Raw genomic sequence first — 21,151 nt, 5'->3', positions numbered from 1 at the left:
GAGCTGATCTGGCACAAGTCACTGCTGTAAAGTGTTTTCGTTTGGCTTCCACATGAGATACAGTGTGTTTGGAGTGTGTGAAATTCCCTCCTTGTGATTGATTGTGTCGATTTCATTTTTGCCACTGACTCAACTAAAAGGGAATAATGTATGGAATGTGAACGCATCCAGAGGATCGTCTTTGCACTTGTACTGTAGCACTCACCGATCTGTCTGAAAGCAATATTCAAGTGAAATGGCTCAATTACAGGCATTTTCTGGGCTCCAAAGTTTGATTTTTGCAACGCTGAGAAGCTGCGTGAGTGTCTTTAACAAGTTGTCCAATTGATGAAACAGCAGGTCAGTACTGAATATTTGCTGAATATGTCTTATGTCTTCCACTGAAGTCTCAAAGGACCCAATAAAGCTGGAACATAACCCAAATAAACACGCCCATGGGGATTGAAGGCTATCAGGGAAGAATTGCAATTAACCGAAATCAATACCGGAGCATAAAAAGTGTTGCTGACATCAGATCCACACATCTAACCAATCAGTGAACTGGGACAGAACATTGTTGACTATTGAACTCATTTAATGCTTAAAACAAGTACAAGTTACTTCACTGGGTCATCACAATTGAACAAGATTTTTTTTTCCATAGTTGTAACACCCTCAGAAATATACATTCACATGGCTGCATACAGACAGTTTCACTTGGGGTGTTATTTTTTTCTCCTGTCGTTAACATTAAATCAGAAAACTGTATGCGTCACCCCTTTTTGTATGACAGTGAAGCCTCTATTGGCGTGTTAAAAACAGACTGGAGTGGCATTTTAATTGAGACTTTGGGAAATAAGCTATGCATCAACTTTGTCTATCCATCATTGAGTCTCTATTTTTGCAGCCAAAATAGGTATATTTTACACCAACAGGGTCCCTATGCAGTCGTCCCTAAATAAATCCCCAACTATAATCTCAACCTTTATGTACAGTATTTACAGTGGAATGTCGAACACACGAAATACAAAAAGTAGATTAGGATGGAATGAAGTTACAGTATTACAAAATAGAAACTGATAACACCCTGAAGACAATGTTTACATCGGACCAGTACAGACGTAAGAAACGGCAAAACAACAAACAAAAAAACGCCATCTCTTTGTTCGCTAAGACGTCGCGAGAAGCAAGTGTGGCAGTGGTTTCAAAATGGATGCGAGGAACACACACAGCGGTTTGTGTGAGACGAAAAGCAAAAAAGACAAACAAACAAACTGCGATTTGTGCTTTTTTTAGAAAACAGGCCAGGGGCTGATCTTTCCTCACTTAGGGGGGGCCGAGGGGGGCCACGTCCTAAAGTTACGTTTTCTTTCATTTACAAATTTTGTCCATTGGCCTCGCGGCGGTGATTCAGTTGTGCTTTAGTCAAGTCAGCAAAGTCTGACTGGTTTCCAATAGTAAGATCTCCTCGGGATTTAAGCGGCCCAGTATCGACTCCACCAAAAGTGCTGCATCACCATTAACCAGCATTAAAGTTTAAGATGGTAATTGAGTTCAGCTTTTAAGAGAAGCGCTGACTCAAGTACCAACATTATTAGCATCACGCCTGAACTTATACTTAATTTAATCTTTGCCCTTCTCACTATATTAATCCAAACTTGTTGCAATTAAAGAGTCATTACGTATTATCATTCACTGCCCAAGCCATATTTCAATATTATAATATACTATATGACATGTATATCTCAGATGATGGAGCAGCGAGTACTCTCATGTCTCCTGACTTTGATAGGCACTGAATGTAAGAATTAAACACAACTAAATCGTCTTTTTTCTGCATGGAAATGAAAAATAACGGCAAACCAGTTAATCTAAGCTGATTAACAACAAACTAGAGCATGTTATTTCTTTAATTTTTCCTTTGCGCTTTTTGAAAGAGGCAATTTGTTTCGCCCCCACGGAATCCGCTCGCTCGTCCTCGACGTATAGCGAATGCACGTGAACACACAAACCAGGCCGGAGAAACGCTTGGCAAAGAAACTGAAATCAAAGAAGACTTTTAATCATCAATTTTTCTCATGTTTGTAATGCGAATCCGTGTTGGAAACATGGTAAAGTTTTGAGGCTCGTGATTAACATGCTTATCTGGAAAACATACAGTAGACAAGCATGGCGTTGGAAAACATTCATATCTCCGACTGGCAGCGCGATCTGCTCACAGAGATGTTTTTTTAAATATGCGTTTATATATATTTATATACTTTTTGTGTGTTAACTGCATTGTTGTTTTTGTTGGATATTGTGTTTGTGTGTGTCATAAAACCATACCCCTCTCATTACCGACAGCACTAACAAAGTGTTGTCTTTTGAGCTGCAAATGAGGACAAATGCACCGGATTGATACAGAAAAAATAGCAACATACTCGCTTCCACTCCCACACAAACATGCATAAAATAAGGCTTAATACAGTATTTATATTGTCAGAGCTACTCAGATGTCGTGTATATCCACGGATTTCTCCTTTGCTTTCCTGTTTGACGGTATTTCTCCTGAAACTTTTTTTTTTTCTCTGTTTTAAGCGAGGCGTTGCTGAGGAGAGAATGGAGTCATTTGTTTACCGTCCACATTCACTTGTTGGAGTGACCTGGTGAGCCAGATAGAAGATGTGCATAACGCCTTCACACTGGGTCACCGTTTCGCCACTGGCAGGTAGAGCTGCTGACATTTCACTCCTTTTAGAATCCACCAACATCTTCTCTAAATTCATTTTTGGAGAAAAGGAGATGGAAGGAAAACATGCCAAAAGCAGCAGGTGACTGATTATATTCCAGGATGGCCACCATGATATTTTCATTTCCCTTACATATTAAAATGTTCACTCTGCCGCTGTAAATAATGGCATCCGTTGACATTTTCCTCCTCTGATCCACGTCTTTTGTGTCCACAGACGTCTCCTCATTGAATATGCTGTTGGTGTAAGAGGGCAGCTTAAGCCGATACTCGGGTACGCAGTCACACAATTATGAGCGGGAGACAGAGTCATTATTGGAAAGTAAAATCCCATGACACTTTCTTTGACATCAGTTTGTTTAAAAAAAATGGGGGTTAGAGCAAAACATTATCTGTGGCAATCCAACAAAGAAAACATAATAGTGGTAAGATTTAGAGCTCAATCACACAGGTAAACCCATTCAAGTCAAGTCACCATGACACGACACTTTGAGAGCATAAGTGATGCAGATTAGGAACCCTCCAAACCTTTGAACATATGTGGTGCACAGTGAAAAGAGCAGATCGTTCACCACATCTGCAGCCTCTCTCTCTCTCTCTCATCCATATTCAGGATCATTGTTTAAAATATAGGAAAACAATTATTATGAAACCTCATATCTATTCATTACTGCCATGTGTGTGTGTGTGTGTGTGTGTGTGGCTGAGGAGACTCAGTGAAACATGTCCAGCATATAAATGCAAATGTTAAAAACGAAGCATGAAATTACAGCAATCTGCCTTTTTAAAAATGTAAATGTACCAGTTTGTGATTAATTTAATAGATGTGAAAGGAAAATTGTTGCATGGCAATACCGATTTTTTTTTTTTCCTTTTTTGTTTTTTATCCCGTCATTTCTCTGAAACATTTGACCACAAAATCACGACCACTCATGACTCCACCTGTAATTCTAGACACTTAATCTCTCAATTCTCTGCTCACTTGGAAAATCATAAAAAAAGACATCGTAAAAAAAACAACAGCGACAACAAACAACCAAAACAGAAAAAGGCCATGGTAATGAAATCAACAAAACATAAAATCGTACATCCAGTGTAGGACTTTCACAAATGTGCTCAGCAAAACCTCAACCAGCAGTCTCTGTTTATACATTGAATACATTGAGAACATAAAAAATACACAACAAAAAGCATAATACACCTGTTTGAATCAACCGATCAAGTTCCTGGACTCGTACGTCAATAACAACGGACACAAGTCCTAGTGACCTACCTTAGTTTGTATTCTGTACCCATTCACCTGATGGAATTGGTATCAGTGCTGTAATGTTAAGACGATGATGTCACTAGCACTTTAACTAGACGTTTGCGTTCCTAATTGAGATTAGCTGGATGGGCGTCTGATGGGTGGGGATGTCAGGGGGGAGGAGGAGGTGCTGGAGGGCTGGGACTGAGGGGGTGGGTGCAGTTTTGACAGATGGAAGGGTTGGTGGAGTGGGTGGGGGCGGTGATGGCGGTGGGAGGGTGCAGTGGAATGCAGGTGGGGACGTTTGGTTTGGTCGTCGCATGCCACTACACGTACCACTCTTTCTTAGAAATGACAGAGCCGTCGGTTTGAGAGATCATATCGTCGGCTATCTCCGGTTCAGGGTCATACTGGAAGGCCAGAGTCCGCTCGTCGTAATCTCGGCTCTCGCCTTCATCCACAGTGAAATAGGGCCTCTTCAGGTCCTCGGCCTCAGCGTCGAAATCGCGCTCGCTCGCCTCGAACCCTCCGGAGCCGCCGATCTGCGCGGGCTTCTTCTCGTCATCCGAGTCGTCCGGGTACTGCAGGTTTTTGGGGATGGGAGGATGCGCGGGCAGACCGCCGGCCTTGCTGTAGCCGTTTCCGAACACGTGTTTCTTGGTGCTGTAGTCTCCCTTGAAGGTGCGCTGGCGGCGCCGTAGGAACACGAACAGCAGTATGGCCGCCACGCCCAACAGGACAACTCCCCCTACAGCGCCCCCAATGGCGGCACCTGCATTGTGTGGCTCCGACGAGATCTCATCGCGATCCTGTCGTGGGTTGTTAGGGAATTCTGGGTAGGAAAAGACAGATGGAAGGGAGTGTGTCAGTGCTCTGGTGGGAGGAGGTGCAAATTGTGTTTAGGAAAGATGTGGTAGGGAGACAGGGAGGGAAAAGCAAACAGGAAAGGAAGGAAGGAACCCCCCCGGCCCCCACGACGGACCCCCCCGCCCAACCCAAGAGGAGCCTTTACCAGTGCGGCGCAAAGGCAAGGCCCAGTCACTGACGACTGCATGCAGTGTGAAGTGAGGAAGTAGAGCGAAACAAATCAAACCAGCCGAGCAGGAAAAAAGTGCAAGAGCCAAAGAAATTAAAGAGTAAAAGAAGCTTTGTGAGCATGCGTGAAGTGATTTGTTCTCTAAGGTGGAGGAGGAAGCAAACGGCGGAGAGTCGAGCTAATGAGGCCGCTCGGTTCATATATTTGCAAGGTCTTGAAGAGGCTGGAGGTTAGCATGTAGAATGGCACAGTCCATCTTAAAATAGCATAACGAGAGATATCATCAGTGTAGCAGTAATGAAATGAAATGGCTGTGCTGGAGATGATCAGCAGTCAAGCGCACACACACACACACACAGCCACAACGCATCAGGAGAGCAGATAAAAGGAGAGGCGTCCATTCAGACAGCAGAGAGGAGAGAAATCTGCCATATGACTCCATAAAGACCAAGAAAAGGGTGGAAATTATCCAATGAGCTCTAATCTGGACCAGAGTAACAATAACTAATGGCCTGCTGGAGAGAAACTGTACCAAGGATGTCAGACTCCTCAGGCTGGAGGCTGCAGGGCTTTTGCCTTGCAAATCCTCCTGCAAAATACAACACGATCTGTTGTTTTACCTTCACAACCGCCGGGGACGCAGCGTGTCTAAAGCAAAACTGAGGCATCGCGGACGTCCCTCTGTCTCACAGAGGAAATGTCCTGCGCTCATGAATAAAGCACAGACGTGTCTTACAGTAACTCCAACCTCTGAAAGCTCACCCACCCCCAAAACACACACACACACGTTCACATCTTCACTTAAAGCTCTGTGGAGCGCAGAGACGCATTTCTTATCTGAAATGTGATCAAAGGCTGGAGGTGCTGAGGTAGTTGCTTGTCTAAACCTGCAGAGCAAAGGCACATTTAACTTCAATGGCAGGCGACGAATCCTGAACAGGGGAGGGGGGGCGAAGAAAAAGAAGAACAAAGCTCCACAGAGTGAGTGAACAAAACAAACGCTGGGAGAGAAGCTGAAGGAAAAAAAACAAAAGGAGGAACCTGTTTGCTGCTCACCTGAGCCACATGACTGACTCACACTGACTCACACTGTACGCAACAAGTCCCCACAGCCAGATAAGCCCCAGATAAGACAGCCAGCACCCTGATAACACCCTGGCCTACATTCATTACCATCTGCTTTCATGTATATTTCAATTCACTGAGCATTTTCATCATTTTCTAACCTTTAGCTGGGAACATTGGTGACATTTTCTATACTGAATAATAGAAGGTTTAAACCAAGGTGATCAACATATGCATCCATAATGTAAAAGATCATTAGCTGCAGAGTTATGCAGATTTGTGCAGATAAAAGCTTCGGAGAGAACAAATACACCGTATTCTTTCTGTATGCATAACATGATTACATCATCGCAGCATAACAGGTGTGCAGGACGCATTCAAACTCATTTACAGTCAGTTATTATAATTCACAAACACTTTGCGTTTCATCAAACTTCCTTTAAGTTGAAATTCTCTCTGCTGCTTTTCTCATACAGACGAATCAGTAAATCACAACAACAGCAAAGACGGCGACCAAGACGACGCCGCCGTCCTCCATCCAGCAAGAAAAAGCATTTCCCACATAAGCACCAAATGATTTTCAAATTATTGCACTAAATTGCTGAGCCAAAGCCATTACACTCAATTAGAAGTGCTCTTTAGTGAAAATGATAAATCTGCGACTATGACGACTGTGGAAAAGGAGGAGAATTGTTCCTGCGCCTCCAGGGGCTGGAGGGCAAAGACGCGACCCAGCATCCGTCTCTTCTTTAATTACAATGGCACTCTATCAATCCAAGGAGAAGAGAAGACCTCCCAATCGCAGCCGCTCTTCCTCCGCCACTCTTTCTCCTCCCTGATCGCCAGCCCACCCCACTCTCTCCCCCTCCACCACCAACGGCAAAGCTCTCCAATTTCTAAAGCGCCGCCTGGGCACGGGCTCAGATATCAGCTCAGGTTTTAATCTGACCACCTAATGGGATTATTCAGACACAGGGCTTCATTACACACATGAATGAGAAAGCAGAGCCAGGTCACCCTCGTCCCCCGCCGAGCCGGAAGAGGGGCGAAAATCCAGAGGACTGGGGGAGGAAAACGCTTCCTCCTGCGACTCGCCGCTCTGCCCTTCCCTCCATGAGCTGCCGCCGCCGCCGCCATCGCTCTCATCTTTCCTTTTATTCATTCTTAATTAGGCTGCTTTTGCCTGCCATCTCTCAGGTTGCCATGTCTGTGTGTTTACCACTTGAAGAGGTGGGAAACACAAGGCCAGGCCATTAAGACGACTGAATGGCGGCAGTAAAAGAGGGACAGCCGGCCCTCAAAGGTGCCCTCCATCACCTTCCATTTTACAAAGCATCGAGTGACACCAACCTCTCGCCGCCCGTACTTGAAGAATGCACGTGGCCAGACTAATAACTGCAGAATGCATTAAAGGCCTTTCAAAGTGGAGACATGAAAGCGGGCCGTCAAAGAAGGTATTTCTGTGTCTTTTGACAAACACAAGAAATGGCCGATCTCTCTCAAAAGATGGGAGGTTTTCAGGCCCCCCTTTAGAGTGAACGGAGCGCTTTAAATGCTAATCCGCTAGACCAGACGCACAAGTGAAGCGTGCATCAGATCTCATGAACACATTCTCTTTATTTTGCAACAAAAGCAGGTGCAAAAATAAAAGAGCAGAGCGCCTGCGTTCTGTCTGCGCTGCTCTGTGCCTTTCCCTCTGCAAGGTCACATCTCCAAACTCCACTCTCTCCTCCGTCTGCCCCCCGGGGGCCGCGTCTCTCTGCACTCCCACTACGCCTCATCCCCTGAACGCAAACAGGCGAAATTACAGCGGCTACGGTGCGAGCTAATCACGTTACAGAAACACTAATAATAAAATGCGTTTTTGTTTTTTTTGGAGGGGGGGGGGTCGGGGGGCGATGGTTGCAGTTTGACAGCGCGTAGGAGGGAGGAGGCGTTTCACCAGCACGCCATTGCTAACGGCAACACCTGCCAAGGGAAAGATAAAGAAGAGCTCAAAGCACCAGAGCCACAACAACGGGCCTGATACTGTTCCAGGCAACAAAAGGCAGCCACTATTAACATGCTGCTGCAAATACGCAGATAGTAAGGAGGTAACCTTGGCTACCGAAGACTAAAAAACCTAGTATTGAGATTAATAGGCAGCATGATGTGCTATGAAAGGCTATAATTCAATCTGGGGTCGGGGATAGATTCCTACACGTGATGAATAACGTGAAATACCGCAGCTACTTAAATGTTGCAACTACGCTGTTTGCTGTTTCATTCATCACTCTGGTCTCAGCTGCCTTCTCTGATTTTGATCGCGCTCGTGATTTACAACCTCCACAGCGTTTTAGCATCAAAATCCAGGCGATTCTGGTGCGAAAATACCACAGAAACGGCTCATAAACAGGAATGACGTCATGCCAGGTGAATGACGCATCCGGTTAAAGCCAGATTTGGGATTTTGGGAAGACAACAAGCAGTACTGTGGATTTGGATAATGAGCCACAGCACAAAGAACTGCCCAACAGGAGAGGGAGGTTGAAAAGAGATGAAAAGGAACTGAGCTGACGCAGGAAGGCGGCTTCAGCTTGAGTGAAACAGTTGCGTCACTCGGGTCCTGCAGGTGCTCCTCGCGGGCGCGTCGGAGTCCTGTCGCCACACGCCGAGACCAAAAACCACGGCAACAAACATTCCTGAGTCTTGGCACAATCGCTTGGACAAGGTGTGGTGACTACAGAGAGAGAGGAGAGGGAAAATGAGAGAGGAGGATTTCCGAGAGGCCTAAACGAGGGACACGTCGGAGATAATGGATGATGAAAGGAAAATACTGGGCGAGGGAGAAGTTGAGGAATGGCGAGGGGGAGACGTCAGACGGGGTGAGACCTATCGGAGGGGCGAGCGAGGACGGGGACGGTACTCGTTACTCCTCTGCCTGAACCTGCGAGAGGTTGTGAAGTCGAGGAAATGTGATGCTGCCAAGGCGAAACCCTTTATTTTATTACCTATTCCCCTCCAATATCTGCCGTTTTATACAGTTTGTCACCGTTCCCTCTGCTATCTGCTATTTTACAGTGGCATAAGCCGGCCTAATGTGGAGGTAAATGTCACTCACGCCATTGAAACCCCTAGACACTAATTCAAATTCAATTCCTTGTAAAAGCAAAAGGGATAGCGAGAGCCCAGGATGTGCAGAGGGAGATAAGACAGAAAAAAAAGCAAAAACCGGCATCAAAACACCGATGACATCATCGCTGACGTGTTCAGAAAGACGCAGCGGCTCGCAGGACTTTTTCTGTCAGAGCAACAGAGCGGGTTTGCTTCTCATATCTGCAGAGGAGCAGAAACGTGACGAGCTTCAGCCTCTACTGGCAAGAAACTGCAATGCCGACAGTCTCTGCCACACCGACGCTAATCTGCTACAGAGGAAACAAACAAGAAACACCGGGAGATGTGTGGAGTTGGATAGAAATGTGGGCAGAATCTGATTTAAAAATAACCTAATTCACTGCAGTAAACATACATCATGTTGCAGAAGGGAAGCGAATCGTCTGTGGGGACGAAGCAACATTATGTCTCTTTCACAAATGTGGCAATTATTCAGTTGGCTTAAAACACAAAGAAATGAGCTTAAGGAGTGCATAGAATGAATCCATGCCATCAGATACCAGCTCTGCTTCTCTGCAAACTCCAAATTACAACGCCGACGACACACAGTTGAGGAAAGTTTTCTGTCCGATCACCTAAAGCTGCTGCCGCTAATGGACCCAGGATTATGCGTTGCCCGGTAACGGCAACTTTGAAGGCCGAGCGTTGTTGTTGTTGTTGTGTGATCCGGTACAGAGTTGTTTGGCGTGGAAACCCTCGTGGGGCTCTGCACTTTCTAGCCGTAGAGTCAGATTTCTTTGTAAAGGTCTCAGCATCACAGCACAGCACGTCTGCAGACAGCACCTAGGTTTATAACGGAGGAGGACATCTGGACTCTCTCTCTCTCTCTCTTTCGCTCTCTCTCTCTCGCTCACTCTTGCACAACTACAACAAAAAAATATGGCACAGAGCGAAGTCACACAGGTAGTGGCATGTGTTATCTCTCCTCTTCCTCCTCCTCTTCCTCATCGCACTGTTGTTGTCAAACTAGTCTGTGTGAGCCGCGTTGACTTGCTGCGCTGCGGTCGAACGGCGAGGCCTCCAGGCAGCCAGATGATGCAGAGATCCAACAGGAAAACATCAAAACCTCTTACAAAGGAGAGGAGGAGAGCTGCTGAGACTTGGAGCTCATTTTCCTGATTTAAACCAAAATGAATGCACCTTTAAAAGTGCACCGTGTATCGTTTTGGCAGATTAGCCTGATCGGCCTTCAGATAATGTCCCTTTATGGATTGATTACTTTCCTCTGCTGCTATTAAGGCACCGTTCTGTGATAATAACGCCGATGTAAGGACATAGCAGCGACGCAAAGCTGGAGGTTTCCACAAATTACACCGTGCTGCTACCTCAAAACACCACACACACACACACACACACACATAATACTCATAACGTATATTTACACCTGCACACAGAAACCGCATCGTTTAAAAAAAATTACATTTTCTCACGGCGTCTCTCCAGTTCGCAGCTCGTCAGCATGTGGTTGTAGTAACCTGAGAATGTGGGTCAGCACATTCACACCACACACAAACAAATGTGGATGCTGCTGTGTGTCCAGGCAGGAGAGGGCGGGGCTTCGTTTGTTTACTCCCCCCTTCTCTCCCCTCCTCCTCTTGTTTTTATTTTGGGACATTGTGCACACTGAGTGAATAAGCATCAGCATCAGCAGCAGCAGCAGCTCTGCAGCCACCGGTCAGACCCTGGGACAGCGTCTGACCTACTTCATCAGGCTGGCGGGGAGGCGTGACACATTCAACACCGCACGGGGTGGACAACAGGGAGGAGGAGGAGGAGGAGGACAGTGCAGCTGAGCTGGGCCGAAGGGGCTCCACCAATCCCTCTGCTCCATCTGTCTGCATCTCCATGTCACATCCCTCTCTCCTCTGCATCGCCTCCGGAGAGCAGAAACGCCAAGCAGTGCAGAAACCAAATGTTAAGATAAATCACTGCGATGGCGCCTGCCCGCTTCGTGTGCCGTCCCCTGGTGACATTTCCATTTCACTCCTCCAGCCAGGCCATTTCTTTCCCACCTCTTTGCCTAAATACGAGAAAAGACTCACACATATTCACACACTTGGCGTCCCCCTCTTCTATTTTATGCAAAGCAAACAGCAGCTAACAGCGCCTCTCCTCTCCTCCCAGTTGTTTCCCCGGCACAGCGGAGGCTTTATGCGGGGACGACCTGTGGTGTGCGCGGGCGAGGGAGGGAGAGGCTCATGCTAATGTCTCATTTGGATAATGAGGTGTGAGGCTGGGGCAAAGATGTGAGCGGCCCCCCCTCCTGCCACGACACACGAGGGGGCTCGGAATGATGCCGCCGCCGCCGCTCACGGACCCGAAACTGCAGAGGTTTTGTCGTTTGTCAGAGCGGGGGAGAGTGCAAAGGGTGACGAGGAGCTTTGCCCTGGGGGGGGTGAGTTACGCTCCTCAACCGGCCTGACAGCAGTGTGTCTACATGGAGAGAAGGTGTAACGATATACAAGACAGACATGTGTGGCCTTTTGCGTGGATGAATAATGCAGAGGGGGCGACGCGGGGACAGGCGACAGAGCTACAGGCTGCAGATTGAGACAGACTCCACCATGACAGGCGGAGACAAACACTGTTTCACGTAGCGAGGGGGGTTCGCCTTCGCCAAAGCTGACATCATAACTAACGCCTCTGGTCTCCGTCAGACAAAAGGAAAGGGACGGACGGACGGCGTGCCACGGCTCAGCTCGGCTCGGCTTGGCTGTGATGTAGTGCAATGTGAGGCGCCGCGCTTGTTTCATTCAAGGATGTTCCCGCCGCTCGCTCGCAACTTTATGTTACACCGGGCGATCACAGCGAGAGAACTGACGGCCCCCGCGGCGACACAGAGCACAAACACGCCTGTTCCTCCGCTGATAAAAATGAAACACGCCATCAACGCCTCCTGTTATCTTCCGTTTGCATTTCCTGGTGTTAGCGCGCTGAGAGGACAGTGTGTGTGTGTGTGTGTGTGTGTGTGTGTGTGTGTGTGTGTTTTGGCAAATCTGAAGGTCAGATTTCATGAAACGGCGGGAACATTACATTATTTTCAAAGCTGGAACAAAGTGTCGCGTTGTGGTTGCCGCCCGTAGACAAAAGGCTGCAGTGTTCACGTCGAGCACCGGGCGGCCTCCAACTCAACATCCACGACCTTCAGCTGGAGACGCAGAAGAGCCGCAGGCACAACACACACCTCACAGTCAGCGAGTGTGTGTGTAACATTAATAAGTACATTGTGACACGCTGTAATAGGTTTTAGCAGCATTATTACACCTAATGTTGGCGCAGGAGGAACATCTTCTCTTACCAATTTACATTTATGCTGAGGAGGCTTCCACTTCCTGTGCCAAACCCGCCGCCGCCACCGCCGCCGCTCCTCCTGCCAACCCGACGCCGAGCGCTTGGAGTCGCTTCACACAAATACTCCATTTCCTCGCCAGCCGACTCGTTCGCTCACGTCTCGCACTCGTACAGAGAGTTTGCAGAATTAAAGCGAGATCAGTCGATAAACACTGAGCAAAATCTACGCGGAAGCTTTTAAAGCGACGACCCGACTCTCATCCGTCATCGCCTCGGCACGTCGTTACATCAACCTTGAGGAGAAGACGAGAGGATGTCAAGCGCAGTGACACAACCTTAGTTACATAGAGTCTCATCCCCTCTTCTTCTACTACTTCTTCTCTCTCTCCTTCTCCCGATTCTCACTCTTCTACATTTTCTCACGCGGGGACAAACTCTTGCTTGTTCAGACGAGCGTGAACAGACGCCGGCGTGCTTCTTGCTCCGTGCGTACGGAGGGGATCAGAAAGATCCCTTCACTCGGTCCAGTTTAACCCCGAGTGCTGAAGCTCCACGGCAAACCCGGACTTGCACCTCTGCTCTCCAAAGCAGATTGATCCCACAGCTCGGGAAGACAGGGAATAAGAGTTCAACACTTAAAGGCGTTTAGGCGTCAGTGTGAGGGGGGATCGCCGACAGCGGCTGAACTCTCGGTCATGTACACACCGCAGGAACCTGAGCCAGACTTCACACTACGTCTGGGTCTCTTTCTGGGTCTGGATCTTGAAGCCAGTGAGGGTTTTGATCTGTGATAGGAGGTCAAACACCACCGGATCTATTGCCAATAGGACTGCAAGTCGTGACAACAGGTTGAAAACCTTGGTTGAGAGTGGTAACGGGTGAGGGAGCGTCTGAAAAGGTCCATCTGAGCCATCCTGATTATACCTTTCAAATGTCAAACGTGTGAAACTGGCACACAACCTGGTCTGTTTACTCCCAGTTGCCTCCTTGATGATGGGATTGTAGAGTGATTAGGGCTCAAGGTGATCCGATATCATCCTCAGCTGTTGCGTGGGACGTTGAGAAGCAGCTTCCGACGCTTAATCAGGCCCATTCAGGGTCAAACTGAGGGAGGGGGAAACAAACCAGTTCTCAAGGGAATGAAAGACGTCGCCACATGTCACATAGCCGCGCAGCCAGGACGCTAAACCACACGTTCCCCTTTCTCAGGAGTGATAATGACATAATTGTAGGGCCGTCTTAACAACACAGCCATTCATCACGCCTTATTATGCAGTGGGAAGAAGAAGAAGGAGAGAAATTCAAGATGGCTGCGGCTGTTTTTTTGTTTGGGACGCACAACCCCCGAGTGTGACGGAAGAAAAGCTGATTAGCTTAATAAGAGACAAGTTTTCTCTCTCGCTCTTAAAGTGGCAAACCATCTCTGAGGTCGCACCGCGGCGCTCCGTCAGCTGTGTCGCGTTATAGAGAAGGGGGGAACGACCGGAGTGGCGTTCTGATTAGGGCGGTTAAACTGTGGAGGGTGAATCATCAAAATAAAAGTTTTATCTATCCGATGGCCTCTCACAACCCTGAACAATTAGCTGCTGAAACAGATCCATCTGCGTTTCTCCTCCAGGAGATCCCTGAAGCCAATACCAGGCAACGACAGGACCATGGAACCTTGTCTATCACACATCTCACCTCTCCCTCTCTTCCTCCCTCCTTTCCTCCACCTTTCTTTCCTTCTAATGTTTCCTTTTCCATCACTTTCTTTCCGAGAAGTGGGGATTGATTAAAACAGAAGCCGGGGTTCATTAGATTCTGACAAGCGACACCGTATCTGCCCAACGCCCGTCCTGGGAGCCGAGCTGTCTGAGGCCCATGTGACTTACCGTAGTCGATGCGATCTGGGCAACAAACACCACCCTGGACTAATTGAAACAAGGTGCTCGGTGCCCCGCGCTATCTGCCGAGGTGACAGTTATGCAGCTCCCGCGAATCCATTCACCAGCGGCCGGGAGCTTGATTAAACTGCAGTTTCTTTAAGTGCTCCATCAGTGTTGAGTGAGGCAACCGTCCCCCCCCCCCCTCTCACCCATGATGCAAACAAGTTGTCATGGAGATTTTTGATCTTCCTGACACTGAGGAAAACTTGCACCAAAATGAAAATGACTGAAACGGCGGCGCTTTGCTCGCAGGTGTCTAGACGGATCTTTGTGCTGAGGCGCTGTGAGAGTGTGAAGGTTTCCGATTTACCTGTGAGAACGATGGCCTGCGTTATTGACTGTGAAAATCTAACTCTCCTCCTTAGACATTTGACAAAGAAAATACGTTCTTGTATTTGTGTGTGTGTGTGCGCGCTGAGGCAGTGTGAGCTATTGAGCCGACATACTGCAGGTATCAGCTTGGTCACCTTCCCTTTGTCTGCAGGGATCACTTAGCCATCGTTCCTGCAGCCTTGAACAGCAGCCAGCAGTGGGCTCTCTCTTATCTGCCACGTCTGGGCCCGGGCCTGTCTAAGGCTGTTGGGAGGCACAAAGATGCTGTTTGAAGTTAATGAAGCATCAGCAACACTCCCGCACCTCTGCTACCGGGTCATTATGCACAGGCCGGTGTCCAGGGCGCAACAAAGGCACATCAAAGACCCAGCAGAAAAATGCCGTGTCCACCCTCAAGTTCACCTCCAGCCGCCTTTTATTCGCCGCCTTCAAAAGAAAAAGCAAAGTCTACAAACTGCCACACACTTCCACTCCTTCCGGAAGATTCCTCTCATCGACGTGCCGATAGAATTCTCGGACGTCAGCAGAGGAGACGGAGGAGCCCGAGGTCACGGAAGAGTTAACGCACACATACCGGCTTATCCACACACACACACACACACACCATCAGGTTCCTGTGCTTGAGACGGAGACGATGGCAGTGTGTCTCCGTTCGTACATTGCACCCTCCCGATCCTCTGCCTCCAAAAACCTGAACAAATATTTGCCTGTGGACTCGGAGTCTGTTTGCGAGCTCGCCGCCGACTTGACTGGGTGCCATTTTGAAGCAGGCGGCGGCGGCGGCTGCTGCGCCTGAACTGTGCCTCCAGGAGTGGAGGCTCGCCGGCTCTCGCTTCAGTTCGTCACTGTTTCTATGGGAACTGCCGACACGCTTTAAGTGCTTGTACCGGACCCTTTGGGGAAATGGGATAAACTCAACAGACTTACTTAATGGCCAGCAACCTTTAATATGGCAGACAGAGGCAATACTAAGTGCTTTCTGTCATTTCCTATTCTATATTCATGACATGGTGCTTTAAAGCCAGGGAACACATCACACACACACACATTAAACATCAGCCTGTGTGTGTAGAGACAGTGTGTGGTAATTTACTGCATCGTTTACAGCAAACACAAGTCGCAACTGTATTTGTTTGAGTGCGGGGACACTGAAGGAAAAGGCCGAAGTTGAGTTTTACATTGAGACATGTAATGTAAGTGCATGTAGTTGAGCTGTGTGAGCGCTTAAACTCGTGCCGACAAAGGCGAGGATAAAGCGAAGAGACTATGGGGACAAAGGCAGCGGTGGTTTGTTAATTCAAGCAATCAATGCAAAGGCAGAGAAGCAAAATGACTTTGGTGCTTTTGTTTTCCCTTTCTGAGGCGACGGCACGCTTTATGCCGAACGGTACAATCGCCTCGCAAACACAATAACTTAATACAAGCCGGCGTGCAGTCATTTCCTGACAGGAGATTACTTCCTCGCTTCCTTTGTACTAAATCCCGTCCACGCTCCTTTGAGACTTCAGCTTTTCACACCCCGAACCCCACCTACTGTGGAACCGGGGGCAGACCTCTCACCGCACCGGGCCGTGACATCACATCCTTCAAAAGCCGACTTCCTGCGCTCACTGGTGTCGATAAGAGGAGAGAATAGTGAGAAAGAGAGGAAGCAGGAGAGACGCAGAGGCAGACAGTGGGCAGCGTGTGATACTGTACAACACAGCTGTTCGCTTCACACCATTGTAGGAGACGCAACATGAGTCAACATGCAAAGCAATGCAAGTTAGAACACACACACACAGACACACACACCGAAACAGAAACACTAACACACACACACACACACCCCCCACCCACGCAGTTTCCCAGAAACTGAGCACAGAGAGCAAAAGGGGAAAGTCTATCCAGTGCAGCCGGAGCAAAACTGTGACAGCTTCCCAGCTTCACACACACACACACACACACAGAAACACACACACACACACACACACACACACACACACACACACACACTCGCACACACACAGCTGGTACTAATAGATGAGAAACCCCTTGCATTCATGTAGAGCAAAGTCAGATCTAAAAGAAATGCTGCGACGAGGGGCTTTGATTGGAAAACATCTCCTCCTATGGATCCCAACCCAGAGGAACCACAGCATGTGTGCCAACAATTATGTGGAAGTTTAAAGGAGCTGAATCGGGCTTGTTCTGCATTTTCCCTCCCCCCCCAGACGCCAGAGAGAAAGACAGAAAGGGCGCCGCAAGAGACAGAGAAAGAGAAGCGCCAAGGAGCACGATGCAAGCAAACAGTGATCAATACAGCACCCCTCACCTCACACCCGCCTTCACTCTGATGTTACTTTGGATGCCGATAATAGATCTGCTGTTTCTCGCTCCCACACATGTGCCTGGATGCATAACAGCTCAGGTTAGGAAGGGGGGTGGATGTTCTGTTTCCACAATGTTGCCGAGCTCTGACAACAAATAAGGCGTTTTGGCTACAACCTGCCAGACGAGCCCACCGCCGGCGCCCGGTCGTCCTCGGTATCCAGTTAAGCTGAATTGCAGTAATGCGTCCCTGTCGTCTAGGAGGAGCGCTGTATTGACTCATGCCATGCCAGAATCGACAGAAAACATTCCAGAGGCCCAAAAAGAGAGGCGGAGCCGAGCGTCTTTGTTCGTTTGTTCCTACCTGTGATGTTAACGTCCACGATTCCGGTGCGAGTGCCGATCCCGTTGGTGGCGTCGCACACGTAGGTGCCGGCGATGTCGTAGGTCACGGGCCCCTTGAAGATCAGCGTCTCGTTCTTGATCTCCACGTTGTTCGGGATGGAGCCGTTCAAACTGTAGAAGAGGCGATAAGACAGAATTACACCAGAGCCAAAGTCAGAAACACTCTCTCTCTCTCAGGAGGGGTGAGGCAATTCAAAGAGCGTGAAGAATACAGTCCCCCGTGCAAGGCGACCCAGTGTGTGTGTGTGAGGCGAGATAAATATCAGGGATATTTGACAGCGCCGCATTTCAACCATCATCCATCACGTCCAAACCAAATTACGAGGACAGGGAACCCCAGCAGGTCCGAGCAGGTAAGACACAGCTGGGAGAGAGGACGGGGTTTTTGACGTGAGGAATACAAAACAGAAGGAGCGAGAGAGTGAGAGAGAGAGCGAGGGAGGGGGGGCAGGTGGGTGGGCTTCCTTCCTCCACCGCAGCACAGCTCTCACATGGCTGAACTCCAAAGCTCAGGGGAGCTGTCAAGAGAGGCAGCTGATCAAGCGATAAATGCAGAATCTACCAAATGTTGGGCTGTCAATGAGAAGTGCAGCCCACCGCTGCCGCCTGAGGGGCTTCTGGAGTATTCACGCTTCGCTCTCTTCCCCGCGTGTTCACACTCGCACCGCCCTTTGATCAGGTCAACACACTCGGAGGTCACGGATTGAAAGGGCGCGCGCCGCAAACTTCCCTCCTATTGTCACCGCCGCCGCCACCACATTGATGGCGCCTGGAGGGGGAAAAGCTATCAAATTTCAGGACAATTAAGCAGTTTCCTGTTGCCTTGATCGGCCTCATCAGCTCTTCTGAATGGCTCCGGTTCTTAACATGGCTCTCCTCCCCCGTCTTTGGCCCTGACGGCGTGGACCTGCTGGGAGGTCACTGCACTTCACATTGAAGCCGTTCCGAGTTTCAGCCACATAATCATTGACGTTTGGGTTTCTGTAAACAACACGGATGCGGCCAAGGCCCCCCTCCTCTCCCTCCCGTTCACTGGCGGGCTTGTTCGCAGCTGGAGTGGCACTTTCTGACTTGCTGATGCGCAAGATCATTAAAACCAATGTAATGCTCCATTTATTGGAAGAGTGAGAAAAACAAAATGACATTACCGAGAGGCAACACAATTAGGTCAGGCGCTAACTGTGGCCAAGCACACACACACACACACACAAACACACACACACACACACACACACACACACACACACGCAACGCTTCCACTAAACTGTACAGATTTCAGGAAGTTTCTTCAATGACAGTGTGAAAGAGACAATGACAAGTTTATAAACAATTTAACATAAACTGGCAGTTTCAGAGCCTTGGCAGGAAGTTTCTCTCTCCGGTGCCAAATTCACTCCAGCGCAGGCCGGCCAGGTATTTTCTTACCAAATGCACTGGAAAGCAATAAAGCCCGGCCATGGTTCAGTACAATACAAGCAGATGCGGTCGGGTTGTTTTTTGTCAGCCACCTTAGCGGCGCTTTCTCAATGGCGCCGCAAACAACCCCGAGCGCTGTACGTTACGATTCAATAATCAGTTAGCGTGCGAGGCCTGTATCAAATGCTGAGTTCTGCAAAGCCCAATTGATTTGCTGAAATGAAAGGATGGCAAAAGTGCAATTCACCACAGATCCTGTGGCGAGCGGAGATGTCTGCATCTGTATGAGCCATGCGAGACGTGTGAGTGTGTGAGTGTGTCTGTGTGTGTGTGTGTGTGTGTGTGTGAGTGTGTGTGTGTGTGTAAAGAGGTATGAAAGAGAGGCGAGGAACTCAAGGGGGACGAAGATTCTTTGAAAACTGACTGGCTGCGTATGCGTGCGTATGTATGCATACATCAGATTGGGGTGTGTGTGAGTGTGTGTGTGTGTGTGGATCAAGACACAACAACGACGGTTATCTGGACTGAAGCATAAACTAGACGGTGGCTTTAAAAACCAAAAGGCAGAGCGGCATAAGAGGCTGGAATGCGATGTCTCTCTGCAATAATCAGGTCTATAAATAAGACAAATTGACAACGGCAATAAGCGTTTGATTAGAAGGAATCAAACACTCGTTCTGCACTTCCCGCTAACAAAGCTGCACAGATAAGGAGCTTTAATGTGAGGCTCTGTAATGACGTTTTTCAGCTTCATTGATCTGAAAGCTTCCTAACGCTCACATTCAATGGTAATGTGGTGAAACAGCCACAGGCGACATCAGCACCATTTATTCATCCCATCATAAACAGTATTAATGTAATGATTATGTAATATGTAGGTAATGACTGTGTGAGATTTACAGGATATATTATTCCTAATCTAAAGTTAAATAATCTGTGACTTGTATCCAAATCTATCGGAGGCCATCAGGTGACTTTAATTGACATAAATAATCACTTTTGCGCAATAGAGGGAAGAGCGGCGGCTAATTAGAGGCGAGGATGGATCGTCCAGTGTGTGTGTGTGTGTGTGTGTGTGTGTGTGAGAGACAGACTGAGGGAGAGAACGGAAAGCAAACAATAGAAGAAGAGCAATCTGAAATTTTGGCATCCAATTAACTGTTGAGTCTCTGGAAATCATCAACAATTCCATCAACACACACACACACACACACACACTCGCCGCCTCTATGGTCCATTTAGGCTCTCAACTAAAATCTGCTAATAAATAAATAATAAAGGTTTGAAAAGAAGCCCAGAATGGCGTTGAAACGTTCATTTATCTTCCTGCTCTCTGCTTTGTGCTGCAGGTTTCCAATGAACTCATTTAGAGAAAGAACTGTGGCACTGTGCTCTGAATATATATAAATAATCTATATAAAGAAAATATAAATATGTATGTAAGAGGTTCTGTTCTGCCAGATTCTGTTTCTGCACAGTCACACAAATCAGAAGAAGAAGAAGGAGAAGAAGAAGAAGAACTGCATGCAAATGGTGCTTAACATAATTATTGTACTTTTATCTGATTTGTAACACTGATCCCTACATTCTATGGATCTAAACACACACACACACACACACACACACACACACATATTTACGAGTGTGTGTGGATTTGATGCTTTTCTGCTTCATATTCTTGTAAATTAAGATTTGAATAAAAACATTCTCCTCAAACAAACAACGATGCTAGTGATGATTTCCGAGCCCGATGATTAGGCTCCACCCTGTGTATGTTTGTGTGTGTGTGTGTGTGTACATTTGTGCGACACGGCCTGTTCTCCGGCCGCTCCGTCACAGCATTGTTCTGACCTCCACCGTGGAGCCCAGGGGAACCTTCACAACAGATCTGGCATCTCATTTTCCATGCAGCGGCGGCCGTCCCCTCCTATCTGTCAGCACGGTGCCCTCGTCTTCCTAGATCACATCTCCTCCTCCTCCTCCTCCTCCTCCTCTGCTGCCTCTTCTTCTTCTCTCCCTATCTTGCCGATCTCCCTATAAATCTGCCTTTGCCTCAGATTTAAAAAGAAACAAAAATTCCAAACAGGCCAAATCTCCTCTATCTTGTTGTTCTCCTTCTTCTCTTGCTGCTGTGTGTGTGTGTGTATCAGTGCATCTTGTCTGAAAGCAACGTCTATGCATACAAAAAAAGGCCCCATGCCTCATTAAAACCCAACAGTGGCCCGTGGAGTAGATACAGTGAGGGCACAATGGTCTAT

At 48.0% G+C, this 21,151-nt stretch overlaps 1 protein-coding gene across 1 annotated transcript in view; it reads right to left on the bottom strand.

Annotated features, from left to right (window-relative positions):
• Positions 1-553: 553 nt before the first annotated feature.
• The window catches only part of LOC142995082 (nectin 1b-like), a 74,587-nt gene continuing 53,989 nt past the window's right edge, over positions 554-21,151 (bottom strand). Inside the window, exons 5-6 of the mRNA XM_076145983.1 lie at positions 17,437-17,588; positions 554-4,788 (exon numbers count right to left, since the gene is read on the bottom strand). Of these exons, the coding sequence (XP_076002098.1) occupies positions 4,283-4,788; positions 17,437-17,588 (658 nt within the window). The 3' untranslated portion in view covers positions 554-4,282. The remainder of the gene's footprint in view (positions 4,789-17,436; positions 17,589-21,151) is intronic.

The sequence above is a fragment of the Genypterus blacodes genome, unplaced genomic scaffold (genome assembly GCF_046128005.1).
Source record: "Genypterus blacodes isolate CSIRO-AG114 ecotype Tasmania unplaced genomic scaffold, CSIRO-AGI_Gbla_v1 ptg000032l_1, whole genome shotgun sequence".
NCBI lineage: Eukaryota > Metazoa > Chordata > Actinopteri > Ophidiiformes > Ophidiidae > Genypterus > Genypterus blacodes.
Note: the sequence above shows the minus strand (reverse complement) of the source record. Positions and strands in the feature narration are given on the sequence as shown.